The 14,109-nt window shown below is 31.4% G+C and overlaps 1 protein-coding gene across 6 annotated transcripts in view; it reads left to right on the top strand.

The window, feature by feature from the left end:
- Positions 1–14,109, top strand: part of LOC143252309 (phosphatidylinositol 4,5-bisphosphate 3-kinase catalytic subunit beta isoform-like) — a 92,731-nt gene that overhangs the window by 71,095 nt on the left and 7,527 nt on the right. For 3 of the 6 annotated variants that reach the window (XM_076504238.1, XM_076504239.1, XM_076504240.1), the window contains exons 18-19: positions 2,928–3,101; positions 8,410–8,527. In XM_076504238.1, the coding sequence (XP_076360353.1) occupies positions 2,928–3,101; positions 8,410–8,527 (292 nt within the window). Of the gene's footprint in view, positions 1–2,927; positions 3,102–5,969; positions 6,014–8,409; positions 8,528–14,109 lie in introns of those variants that run through there. The other 3 variants (XM_076504242.1, XM_076504243.1, XM_076504241.1) reach the window with 2 other exon arrangements.

The following is a 14,109-nucleotide window of genomic DNA, read 5'->3' as shown; positions in this document are numbered from 1 at the left end:
CTGTTGCACCAGTGTGTAGTTTGTAACACTCAAGTCACTGTAAGCCACATTTTACTTTCTTCCATTGTTACGACTCTCAACGACAGCACTATTTTAAACATGGTTTGTCCCAGGGTTTGTCTGTAACATTGGACAGCGTTTTTGGTGATGGTGACACTGTCCACCTTGATAATGTTTTTAGTTTTTTTTATGGCCGTTAATCTTTTTAACCTCATTTAAGTGCTGAATATTTATTCATTACACCTTTTTAATTGTGGTTCCCTTTTCAGAATCTCAATCTCTCTATTTCAATTTGACATTGGAAAATGGCCAGAACATTAAATAACTCGACACCAGGACTGGAAAGGCCAACTTCAGGTGACTAATGCTGCTGTTGGAACTACCCATTAGTCATCCTGGAGAGTTGTTGTTATAATTTTGCTGCATGTCTTTTAACACTTTTACTTTACCTTTTGGTACTTGCCATAATGACACATAACCCGAACCAGGACTGGAAAGACCAGCTTCAGGTGACTGACGGTAGTTCTTGTACTTACCTGTTAGTCTTCCTGGCGAGTTATGATCATTACCATTCTGCTACAGGAAGTTCTTTACAACTTTGTAGACTGGATGTCAACATTGGTTTTATGCCATTTTGTGTTTTTAATTGTTGTTTTGTTTTACCTTAATTTCCTTTTATGTATTTTACTACATTTAATTTATATTTACTTTTTTACTGGACGTTTAGCGCAGATAGCCTAGCTGCTTGGTGCCATAAAACACTGAATCAATTAATCAACCAAAAATATAGGAACAATAAGAATAAGTTAAAAATCTTAACAATAAAAGTTAATTATGACTAGTAGCACAAACATTTCTCTTCTTGTACTCTTTGGTTTCATAGAAATAACACTATGATGAAAGTCATTTACTCTGAATGTTGTAGATAAGACCTAATTATCATTTTTTAAAAACAAGCATCATTAGGTATCTTACTTCATTCAATTATCTAAAGTTCCACAATACTCAGGGAGTCTGATAGTTATTTTCTTTCTTTGGTATCAGTTCAAGCATATATTCCTTCAACAGTTGTTTGGTATTCAAAATAGCTTAACATTTTTTAATATCCACCAATTAAATTCCATTAAAGATGTCAAACAACTCAGATAAATGCTGTTTGTCATCTTTGAAAATGGTTTCTATCTTTTACTCAGTAGTGAAAGCTTTGAAAAAGTATAAATTCTCCTTATTTTTTCGTTACTAAAAATGTCCCTAATAAAATATTCTTACATTGCTCTTGTCATGTTTGATTTTGTCTTTACAAAAAACTAATTGGATATCACTAGGTTTCTAATATTCACATCTCTCTCTAACCTCAAGGTATAATTCAGGAGAATTTTTCACATGAAATTAATGAAGTTATTGGCTATTTAAACACATTTTTCCAAACTGCTGATGTATCATATCACTTGTGAGGCCAGGAGTTTTATGGTTGCAGGATCCCTAATGTTATGAGGTACAAAAAAGGACCTGGTGTTAAAATTAATTTCACCATGTTATCTAGAAAATGGGTAATTTAACCCAAATGTTTTGGTTAGTTTTTACAGTGAGTGATGTAACAGGCAAACACAAAGTTTCTCATTAAGATGCAATATATGTCCTGTACCAATTTTCAGATTGAGGGTAAATAAAGTTTTATGTTCATGCTCTATTTATGTTTACCTCAAATCATTTAGCCTTTTGCCTTTTATTATTTTCTTCTGTAGAGTGAACAAGTTTATAAGCTTTAATTTTTCAGTATATCAGCTTGTTTCACTTCATAGCATAATTTTTTTATCTCTGTTTTCAACTGGTTCAGTTATTCAGCTGATAGTAATATCATTAATATTTTTGGGTTTTCAAAGAGATGCTTTTCATAGTTTAAGTTCAGTTTCTGTTTTTCTCACTTAAAAGCTACTTTCACAACTCTTGGTAATGTTAAAATAATTTGTATTGTGGTTAAATTTGTGAACTAGACTTTATTTCTGTGTCAGTGGACATGAATAACAAGTAAATAATGAATACTTGTTTATAGACAAAAGTTTGCTTCACCATTTCCAATACTCTTTGGTTCTATATTCCTCACAAATGGTTTAAAAAAACTATAGTAAATACATTTTCTAAATTATAGCTAATTTCATATTAAAAATATTATTTTGCTGATTTTGTGTGTGTGTGTGTGTGTGTGTATGTAATAACTTTCAGAAAGTATTTATGTGCTGTGAACTGTTTCTAAATCCTCTAAAAACATTTCCAGCTACTACAACATCATTTTCGTTTACCATTTAAATTTTCATTGTCAATTAAAGTTGCTTTCTTTTTTTACTGATGAATCTTTCCCTGTTTGTGATTATAATCATATTACAATAAAATGTATAGCAAAAAGACTTAAATTACTTGAACAGTGTTGAAAAATTAACCATTAGATGCTGAAGCTTTAAAAAAAAGTTTTACTGTAATTAGGGTTAAGTTAAGAACAAGGTCAGACTAGTTATTGTATAAATATTAGAAACTAAATAATATAAAAATTACTTGTTCTCATTGCTATATCTAAATTATTTATTTAATTGCTTTAGTTAAAAGAAAGTTGTTGCTTTTTCCTTAAGGGGAGCTCATTTCAATTCAAGTTTGTAAAAAAAAAAGTGTATTTAAACATAGTTTGTTAACAACTTGGATTCATTGTCAAATTTGTTAAATGTTGAAGTTAAGACTAAACTTGTTGAAATATAGCTTCATGTAAATTGTTTTTCAATAATAATTTATGCCATAGTGTGCACTTTAATTTAGGAAAAACATTTATTTCAAACACAGTAGTTATACATATGATTTTCAGATTTTGATGTGTAAGTTAGAGTAAATACTTGAATAAAAAAATCCAAAATTTTCTTTGCTCGATTTTTCATTTTCAGGATGATACCTTATCAGTGCATCGCAACAGATTGTAAAGTAGGTTTAATTGAAGTAGTTTTAAATGCAGAAACAATTGCTAACATTCAAAAGGAAAAGGGGTCTTCAGCTACGTCTGCTTTCAAGAAAGGCTCACTTCTTACGTGGCTTAAGGATCACAATCCTGATGAAAAAAGGCATGTTCATTTTTCTTTTGTCCTAGGTTCTTGTATACTACATAACAAACGTGATTAGATTTGTGCCTGTTAATAATTAGAATAGATCATCTTTGTCCTTCATAGTTTAGGCCAGGATCTTCTATGTGTTAAGTTAGTTTGAAAATTATATCAAATTCTTGTTTTAAAAAGAAAAGAGTACCATATAAGTACTTGGGTATCTTATCTTACATTGTATAAACAGCATTTAACTAGGTACATGAACAAGCTGATGTTTATTTTGGCAGTAGATTTCCTGGTCCCCTTATTAATATCAGAAATCACAACGAAAATATGTTCTAATGAATGTCACTTGAATAGCTGAGGAAAAGGTGTTTATAATTTTTCCACAAGTCAGTTTTTATTTATGCACCAAAGTGACCTGAAAATAGTTGAGCTAAATATAAATTAGCCTCTTTCCACCAAAAGTTTTATTGCGTGTTTTAGTAGTCACTAAAATTATTCTAATTTAATTTAATATTTTAAAGCTATGTAATAAAATTTTCTTTTATTAGTATAATATTTTTCACAGAATGGCTATATTGTACTTCAGTCAATACTGTGTAGACCAGTGGTTTACAAACTGTGCGCCTTGGGATATTTCAAATTTTAAAGGGAAATGCAGTGATATCAACATTTGGCAGGCACCACATGAACTACTAGCTCGAGGTAGTTCACAGTTTTAACATTAGATCACTCTACATTCTGTTTGATGGTGTTCTTGAATGTTTGAGGCATGTTTTTGTTTACTTGTACTTTCGACTGTACCAGAAACTTCTTGAACTTTCTCATTTTTTAGATTTTATATATAAATACCTGTAAACTCTCCAACTCTGTCAGTAACTGAAATAACTGAAGGGTGTTGTGATCAAGTGTCTAGTGAAGTTCAGTGAATTATTTTGTTGATTTTTAGTCCTTGTGCATAAAAGTGAAAAGAAATTTAAACATTAATAAGAAGTGTGAGAGTGAAGAAAAGGATGGCGAAGCACAGTGGCAAAGTTGTGAAGAAACGGAAACATCGGAAATGTGATGATAGTTATCTAGATCTTGGTTTTACTTTGGTAGATGTCAGTCGTGAACAGTGTCCATAGAGTGTATTATGTTTAAAAGTTTTGGTTCCAGAATGCATGCTTCCAAGTAAACTAAAATGCCACTTAGAGACCAATCATCCTCACATGGGTAGTAAATCTTGTGATTATCTTGCCATAAAGTTAAAAGAATTTAACGAACAAAAAGGTACATTTTTGAAACAAGCATCAATACCAAGCAATGCTTTGCAAGCATTGTACAAGGTGGCATATAGAGTCACAAAATGTAAAAAGGCTCACACCATTGCAGAAGAACTGATTTTACCAGCTGGAGTGGATATGGTGAACATTATGGCTGGTGAATATGCAGGAAGACTGCTTTCAAAGGTGCCTTCATTCAACAGTACTATCAGTCATAGAATCCAATACGTGGCTGAAGATTTCAACGATCAGCTAATTGAAAAAATGAAAGAGAAAGAATTTAGGTTATAGCTAGATGAGGCAACAGATAGTAACAAGGATGCTCATTTGATTTGCTACACACAATTTGTGGGTGGTAATAAAATTGTGGAAGATCTTGTCTTTTGTAAAAGTATCACTTCAGGTACAAATGTTCAAGACCTCTTGAAGATCCATGAGACTTTTACGTGTGAAAATAACTTTGACTGAACTAAATGCATTTGGGTCTGTGCCAATGGTAGTTGCTCTATGTCAGGCTGTTATGGAAGTTTGCAGGCACTCACAAGAAGCAAAGCTCTTGTTGCACTGTGGTCCCACTGCATAGTCCACAGGAAAGTCCTTGCATCAAAGCACCTGATTCTTCCACTGAACCTACTTCTGGAAAATGTGTTAAGTGGTGGACTTTATAAAAACTTGGCCACAAAAGACAAGATTGTTGTTACTACTATAGCTCATGGTGGCTGTTCTGTGGGAATGTACTGTCTCATGTGTTCGAATTATGACAGGAACACTACTCTAATTTTGAAGAAGAATGTGCTAAAAACTTCTTGGATGCTGATTTTTTTGTCAATCTGAATGTGTTTAATCTCTCTCTGCAGGGTAGCAACATGCACATTCTAAAACTCGCAGAGAAGGTTTCAGCTTTCAGAAAAAAGTTACTACTATGGAGAAGAAAAATGAAGTTAGACAGTGGCAAAAACTGTTTCTCCCTGTTGCAGCAGTTTGTTACATCCAATGAAGTTGAGTTGACCCACGAAATAAAATCTATTTTTGAGGAGCATCTAACACAGCTCAGTGACTGGTTTGAATACTTCTAGAAGATATGGAAAAGTTTGCATGGATCCAAGACCCGTTCAAAGCCAAGGCCTCATCTGAATTTACCTTTGCAGAAGAAGAAAATCTTATTGAGCTGTCTTATAATAAGACTTTAAAAACAAAATTTGGCAGCACAGAACTGAGTTTTGGATATCAGTAAAAGATGAATATTCACTGAAAAGTGCTAAAGCTCAGCGAATCCTAATTCCATTTGCAATGTCATATCTCTGTGAAGCTGGGTTTTCAGCAGTTACTGTGATAAAAACCAAGTATCATGCAAAATCAGTGTAGAACAGAAAATGAGGGTGGCAGTGCCCAGTCTGATTCCAATGATTGAGAAGCTGTGCAGTGCCCAACAGACACACTTATTCCATTAGTAATTGTGATTATTTAAAAATGAAATCAAAATATTGTTTTTACTTTCAATTTACGTGTATTATTCTTTCAAACTGCTACTAAGCTGTTAGGACAAATACTTAATAAGTATTAAGTTATTTGGACCTAACTACTTGATAAACAGAACTGTTATGTTTTTCTTTTTACTTAGGGGCACCGTGAAAAAAATTGCTGAGACACTAAGGGTGCCATGAATCGAAAAAGTTTGTGATACATTGGTGTAGCCTACTGTACTGTTGTTTATTCATTAGAAAACATTTGTTAGCTTTGTTTTCCTACTTCATTTTATTTTCCAGTTTTTAGTTCAATGATATTAAAAGTGTGGGGAGTGAAATAATATACAGTTAATACTGTTATGTGATGATTCTTTGACTTTTTAATGTTTGTTTTGAGTACTTTTGCCTGTAACTACAGTTTATATGCTTTGTTTTAGATTAGACTTGTATTTAAGCAGTTCTCCAAAAGTTGTTGAATGTGCATCTATACATAAGGTTTCTTTCTTTTATCTGGAATTGATGCACTAATGTGTAGTCTGTGAAACACTCATGTCACAATAAGCCACATTTTACTTTCTTGCCACTATTATGACTCTCAAGAATGGCAATATTTTAAATGTGTTCTGTTCCAAGGTTTGTCCATAACGTCAGGCAGTGTTATTGGTGATGGTGACACTGTCCACCTTGGTAATGTTTTTTAGTTTTTTAAAGGCCATTAATCCTTTTAATGCCATTTAAGGTTTTTTAATTTATACATTGGACCTTTTTTAATGTGATTCTCTTTTAAGAATTAAAGTCCATCTAGTTCAATTTGAAATTAGAAAGTGGCCATAACTTTAAGTAACTCAAAACCAGGACTGGAAAGGCCAACTTCAGGTGACTGATAGTGGTTTTTGTACTTACCTGTCTGTCTTTCTGGCAAGTTATGATAATTACAATTATGCTACCAAAAGTTGTTTAGAACTTGCATTACTGTAGTTTTTCTCTTAATGTTGTAGACTAGATGTAAACATTGGTTTTATGCTATTTATGTTTTTTTAATCTTTGTTTTAACTTTCCTTTTATGAATTTTACCAAATTTACTTTAATTTTAACTTTACTGGATGTCTGGTACAAACAGCCTAACTGCTTTGTGCAATAAAACACCAAATCAACCAACCAACATAAGGTTTCTAGCTTGTCGTGTATTAGAATTACTAATAATTTGATTATTTCACTTATGCCTGCGTTACTACAATAAATTACATTAAACTTTGTGGTACCATAATACAAATAGTTACTGAAATGAATTAAATGAAATTACTCATTTTTTAAATAAATAATTTTCTTAATTTAGTGTTTGATATGATACAATAATTTATGCCTAAATTATTCATAAAAATGTTTAAATGTTTAAAATCAAGTATAGCTTTTGTATGGCCTAGAGGTTATTTGACCAAATTAAATTTGTTTGTGTTATCTAGTTATGGAAACATGCTTTGCATCTGCTGGTGTCTGAAAATATAAGTGTCAAATCCTATTATTCACGTAATTAAGGGAAGTTCATAAATTGGTGGTTTGTGCTGTTGACTAACTGCCTTACCCTAGTCTGTGTGTATCAGTTCAAAATTAAGATTGGCTACATGCAAATAGTCCTAATATATTTTTGCTTCTGTATGGGATTGTTTGAAAGATGAGGTTTGAGCTTTATTTTAAAATATTAATATTTAAACCATAGAAAGAAGATATCCCATAAATATTAAAACCTTTGTACCATGTTTAAGGTCTTTTAGGTTGTGGATTACAGTTGAAGAAAGTTTTTTTTCTAAATTTGGTTTTCTTATGTAGGATTTTTTTAAATAAACCCTTGTTTCAAAAAATGAACTTTGATGTGCTGTACTTTGTTTTCCTTTTTAATATTTCATATTATTCAGTAACACACGCTATACACAATGGCTGACCACTTTGAGGGTCCATGTACAGTTTCATACTTTTGGGTGATCTAAGCTGCATATGCAAATTACATTGATCATAAATAGGTTGCCATACTGGTCTTAACATATTTTGGGAAGAGTTAAAAATATTGCAACGTTCAAAAATGGTATGAAAGTGGGTGTTCGTTTAGTGGGTACCACATTTTCTAAGACAGTTGTGTTGTGAGATGAGAGTCATTTAATGTTATCAGCAGTGAAGGAACTACCTACTGTGAGAAAGAGATGTGGTAGTAAACATGTAACATGGAGAAGTAAACTAGTTGGACAGGATGGTAAAGGTCAACCTCCAACTGACAAGAGACAGTCTAATGTAGGACACTTCACACTTATTTCCAGTTATACCTTGTGGCTTCTATGCCATGTTGTATTAGTGCTGTTATTTGAGAAAAGGTGGCCTAACCCTTATTAGATATAGGAGACAAGACAGTGCATATGAACACACAAGTATGAACAAATTGAGCTATATATTTATTAATTAAAAATATATTGTATTTCATCAGTAGATGATTAGTTACTAAGGAAATTTAATTTTATGATTCTGTTTACAAATTGTGGTTAATTCTCAAGGGTTTTGTTGTTAAAATATAAAAGTGAACATAAACAAAGGATTATTTTTTTTAAGTCTTAACAAGGCAGTGGAACAGTTCACACTATCATGTGCTGGATACTGTGTGGCAACTTACATACTTGGAATAGCTGACAGACACAGTGACAATATCATGGTGAAAACAAATGGACAGGTAAATTTATGGCTCCTTTTTCTAAAACAACATGACAGTCATATTTCCAGTTCATTGGTAAATATTCTATTATCAGTATCCTTATTGTTAATTTGTAAATAACTATACATTTATTACTATTAGTTTATGTACATAATTATTTTTAAGGTAGAGTTTGTATTCATATCACATAATCAGAAACCATCAACCAGTTTTTTTTCACTTGTTTTCATATTTTTTAAATTCATCTTTTCCATGTATTTCTTCCAAAGTCCAAACTGTTACATTAAATATTTTTAAAGATATTTATTTCACCATATGCTTGTGAAAGTTTTAGATAACTTGCTGGAAGAATAGTCTGTTGATACTAGGTTGATGAATCATAGGTACAATAGAGTTGTAAAATGTGTTAATGTACATTATAGGAGATCTGTTTAAAGATGATCCAATAGAACATAAAATGTTTTCAATTACAAGTATTTTGTTTAGTTGACTGATCAGTTTTTAGATCATCACTCATAAAATAATCTTGACTTTATTGAATTTGAGTTTTTGCTCTCAGTGTGTGTATATGTTGACAAGTTCCTACATATTTAAATTAACTGGAAATATGATTATTCTTTTATTGATTTTATTTTCAGGCTACAAAGGAGAAATAAGTCTAAAGATCTTTGCTTCACCAATTTGCTACAAAACATATTTTCATTTGTTTGTAAATATTGATTATTTTAAGAACATTAACTATTCTAAAGTGTGACATAACGTTAAAGGCATGTTGTAATGATATTATGATCACAAAGTGTACCATTTAGATATTAAAACTATTATGAATGTAATTTGTTTTTAGGATAACAGTTTTTAATAAAATGAACTATTTAATACGTTATTATATGGTTAAATAACCTTGTTTAGCTTAAATGCATAAGCCACTTTTATTGAAATTTTGTTTCAAGTATACTATTTTTTTTCTCTTAATTATAACTAGTGGCTTGCTTCTGGTTTTTGTCAGTCCCTGAAAAGTTTTGTGTGCTAATGTTTTTTTAAAGAATTAATGTTTTCTGCTACTCAGTATAGACAACAGATGTATTCCAATGCTAGGTAATCCTATCAATATGGAACCATAGCTAGAGACAAGAAAGAAAGAAAAAAACTACAATGAAAGAAAGTTCTTAAATAAATGAAATTATATTGTAAAAAATGTATTGTTATAAAGGAAAGTTAAAGTACCAATCCATATGTAACTATCAAAAATTCTATGAAATGCATACAACAGTTAAAATCTCTCACAGCTAAGTATATCAAAATAATTGGTTTCAGCAACCTTTATACTAGTCTATTTTTGTATAAAAAACATAAGTTTGTAATTCATAGATATTTTAACAATGCAGGTAAATTAATGATTTGCTCAATTCAGGATTTTAAATATTACCCTACAAAATTATAAACAAATGCTACTAAGATATAGTTCATTAGCTACAATTTTATGTTATACTAATTGAGATAACATAAAAAGTAGTTTAATAAAATTTTGAATGTAAATCTCTGAAAACTTGTGATGTGTAGTAAATGATGCCTAGATAGAGAGGGTCGATCCTATCAGGACAGTTCCATTTTTGAACTCCTTACTGTGTATATTTCTGCATTACATTCAAAGTTTAAAACACTTTACTTTCAATATATTTTAATGTAATTACTAGCATTGAGTACGTTATAATTCAAAGTTTTTTTTATACAATCAAATTTCTTATTCTTTTATTTCAAAAGAAATCTCTAAAACAATTATCAAAACTGCATGATTTTTTTGCATATTGATGCTAATATTACAGTTATCTGCTTTAAGAGCTGATATGGAAGGAACTGTTAGTATAATGTAGATATTTCTATTCATACAATCAATGTACAATATATACAAGTTGTTCACAAGTAATCTGAGAACATTCTAAGAGCTTATGCTAGATAAAACTTTTGTCAAAAATTCTTGTGTTCAAGATAAGCCACACAATAGAGTTTGCGTTGCTAAGTTACAATTTTAAATTGAATGACACATAAAATGAATAGAAAGAGAATATTTTGCAGAATGTTTCATAGGAATTGTGTTCTATTTACTGCAATGTTAGTGTTGTCTACATAGGCATACAATTCCTAAGCATATTATTTGACATTGTTGTCCTCGCACTTGGCTGTTTTTCTTGCCTTGTACATATTAGTTTGATAAACAGTTAAGTTACATGTAGGATTTACTTTTATATTTGTGTTTTAAAACCATCTGTGCCTGATGTTAGTGTTAAATCACCCACAGGCACCTGTTTATGTATCAACATAAATAATTAATGATAAAGAATGCAAAAGGAAAATAAAACATCAAAAATAAACCATAGATGAAAATATAAAGACAAAATTATGCATATGACCTGAAGATGTTATGAGATTATTCATTGAAGAGATAAAAAGTATTTGTATATATTTCATTTCTTAATCTGATATATTTCACTGCACTATACCTTGATAATGATAACTAGGGTTAGTGATGTTGTAGAGAAAATGAAAGTAAAATATAAGCATTTGCCTTAAAAGAACTTGCGACATTCATTTAACAAGATTGTGCAAGTGAAATGTGGAAACTGTTAGATTAAAGATAAACATTATTTTATACTTAACATGCAAATAACCTTGCAGGTGAACTATTTAGCAACCGAGTGCAATTAACCATGTTAAATAATTTTTTATTGGAAGTAACAGTAATTATAGAAATTGAATATCTTATTTTTCTGAAATTACATTATTTTAGAAAAGTTCTTGTCAAATTTCAAACAATTTTTCACTATTTTCATTTCTGTAAAGTCATTTCACAAGAGTTATGCAACTTACATACAATAGATATAGGTCATGCTGATAAGGTTTAGTTATACTAAATATTTTTTTATAGAAACTTGCACAGTTTTATACTGAAAGAATTAATTCATAAGCCATAATGTTTTTAAATAACTCGGCTATATTGAGTCAGTTATTTTCCATAGTGTTGTAATTTACTCAGTGCACATTGTATAATTAACAGTCAATACAGAATATAATTTTTTTTTTCATTCTAAACATGTGTTTCAAGACAAACTTAAACATTTAATTCTTAAAACTTACCATTTTGTTGAACCCTACTAAAAGTTTACCATAGTGTTGGCATTGACTGTATATATTGTATAATTAACACAGTCAACATAAAGTATAAGTAACTTTCTTGAACCTGAATTCACATATTTCCATGCAAGTTGAGGCATTTATTGCACTATAAAAGAGTTAAAACGGTATCTGTTATCTCTGACTTTTTTTTTTCGACTTCTGTGTTAACTTTTCTTAAAGTATCCTTCTGATTCTAAGAATTATTCACCTTTTTTTTTGTCTTTATGACTTATTTCTTTTTAATTTTAGGTATGAGGCACACTTTCTTAAACAAGTAACCCTTTAACATTGTGCTTGATAGAGGTAGTTAAAGCTATACCAGAAATTCTAGCATTCATGTATTCAAACACTGTTCTTTTGTTCTGTGAACATCTAGCTGAAGTTTATACATACTAAATAAGGCTTAAATGTGTACATACTTGAATAGTGTAAGTATTTATATACATGATTCTGTGTAATATATAGTAAATTACAGTAGTCAAGCTAAATAATTCAATACATACAGTCATGTGAAAAAGTTAGGACACCCTATGAAAGCCTGTGTATTTTTGTAACATATTTGGATATATAGATATTTAATCTCAATTTTAATAGTACTGAGAGATTTATAGGAATATAACTAAACAATTAAAACTGAAGAAAAGACTTTTCCAGATCTTCTGTAAATGTAATTCTACAAAAATGCATATTCTAACTGAAGAAAAAGTTAGGACACCTCCACATTTATTCCCACTTAAAATGGCTCAACTTACACACAGGTGTATCACACCAGGTGCACATGATTAGAAGATCGTTACTTAGCATTTTGAATGAGGCTTGTCCTATTTAAACCTCCAGACATTTAGTTTGGTGTGCTCCTGACTGTTGAAGTGAGAGTGAACACCATGGTGAGAGCAAAGGAGCTGTCTGAGGCCTTCAGAAAGAAAATTGTAGCAGCTTAAGAGTCTATTAAGGGATTTAAAAAGATCCCAAAAGATTTTGAAATCAGCCATTCCACTGTCCGGAAAATAGTCAACAAGTGGAGGGCTTTCAAAACAACTACCAACATGCCCAGATCTGGTCGTCCAAGGAAGTTCACCCTGAGAGCAGACTGCAAGATGCTAAAAGAGGTCTCCAAACACCCTAACATGTCATCACGGGACCTACAGCAGGCTCTGGCTACTGTTGATGTGAAAGTGCATGCCTCTACAATCAGAAAGAGAATGCACAAGTTTAACTTGCATGAGAGGTGTGCAAGAGAAAATCTTTGCTCTCTAAGAGAAACATCAAGGCCAGGCAGGACTTCTGGAATAATGTTTTTGGACATATGAGTCCAAAATTGAATTATTTGGACACCAGAACAGAGGACATGTTTGGCATAAACCAAATGCAGCATTCCAGGAAAAGAACCTCATACCAACTGTGAAGCATGGAGGTGGAAGTGTCATGGTTTGGGGCTGCTTTGCTGTAGCAGGACCTGGACAGCTCACAATCATATAATCCACCATGAATTCTACTGTGTATCAGAGGGTGCTTGAGGATCATGTGAGGCCATCTGTAAGAAACGTAAAGCTGAAGCGGACCTGGAACCTGCAACACGACAATGACCCAAAACATACCAATAATCACCAAGGACTGGCTGAAAACTAAGAAATGGAGAGTCCTGGAATGGCCGAGTCAAAGTCCAGATCTTAATCCCATTGAGATGCTGTGGGGTGACTTGAAACGGACTGTACATGCAAGAAACCCCTCCAACATCTCACTTTCTTCAGACCGATGTCAGAGACTGGTAGATAGCTACAAGAAGCATCTCACTGCAGTTACTTCAGCCACAGGGGGTAACACTAGCTATTAGGAGGTAGGGTGTCCTAACTTTTTCCTCAGTTAGAATATGCATTTTTGTAGAATTACATTTACAGAAGATCTTAAAGTCTTTTCTTCAGTTTTAATTGTTTAGTTATATTCCTATAATATCTCAGTACTGTTAAAATTGAGATTAAATATCTATATATCAAAATATGTTACAAAAATACACAGGCTTTCATAGGATGTCCTAACTTTTTCACATGACTGTATTTCAGTAGTTTATATTATTAGCTAGATTAATATGTACTGTTCTTAAGTAGTAATAAATACATTGGCCATGTATGACAGACACAGTATGTGAAGCTTTACATGTTATTTTTGTCTTTGGTGTTTGGTAGTTTCACTAATTTGTCCATTCTCATCAGGTGTCCTTTGATAAAGGACCAAACATACTACTAGCAGGGAAGGTACTCAGCTAACAGCCTAAGATAAGAATGGTCACACAAGCTTTTTTTTTAGTTCCTGTTATTCATAATTAAGACTTTGTTGTTAATTTTAATTATTATCGTAAACTTTAGCTCTTCCTCTGGTTAAGATTATTACGTAATATTGTATTGAACAGTTAAAACACTCCATAGGTTGAA

Source organism: Tachypleus tridentatus, chromosome 6, assembly GCF_004210375.1.
Source record: "Tachypleus tridentatus isolate NWPU-2018 chromosome 6, ASM421037v1, whole genome shotgun sequence".
NCBI classification, from domain to species: domain Eukaryota; kingdom Metazoa; phylum Arthropoda; class Merostomata; order Xiphosura; family Limulidae; genus Tachypleus; species Tachypleus tridentatus.
The sequence above is the reverse complement of the archived record's forward strand: the minus strand, read 5'-3'. Positions and strand labels throughout refer to the sequence as shown.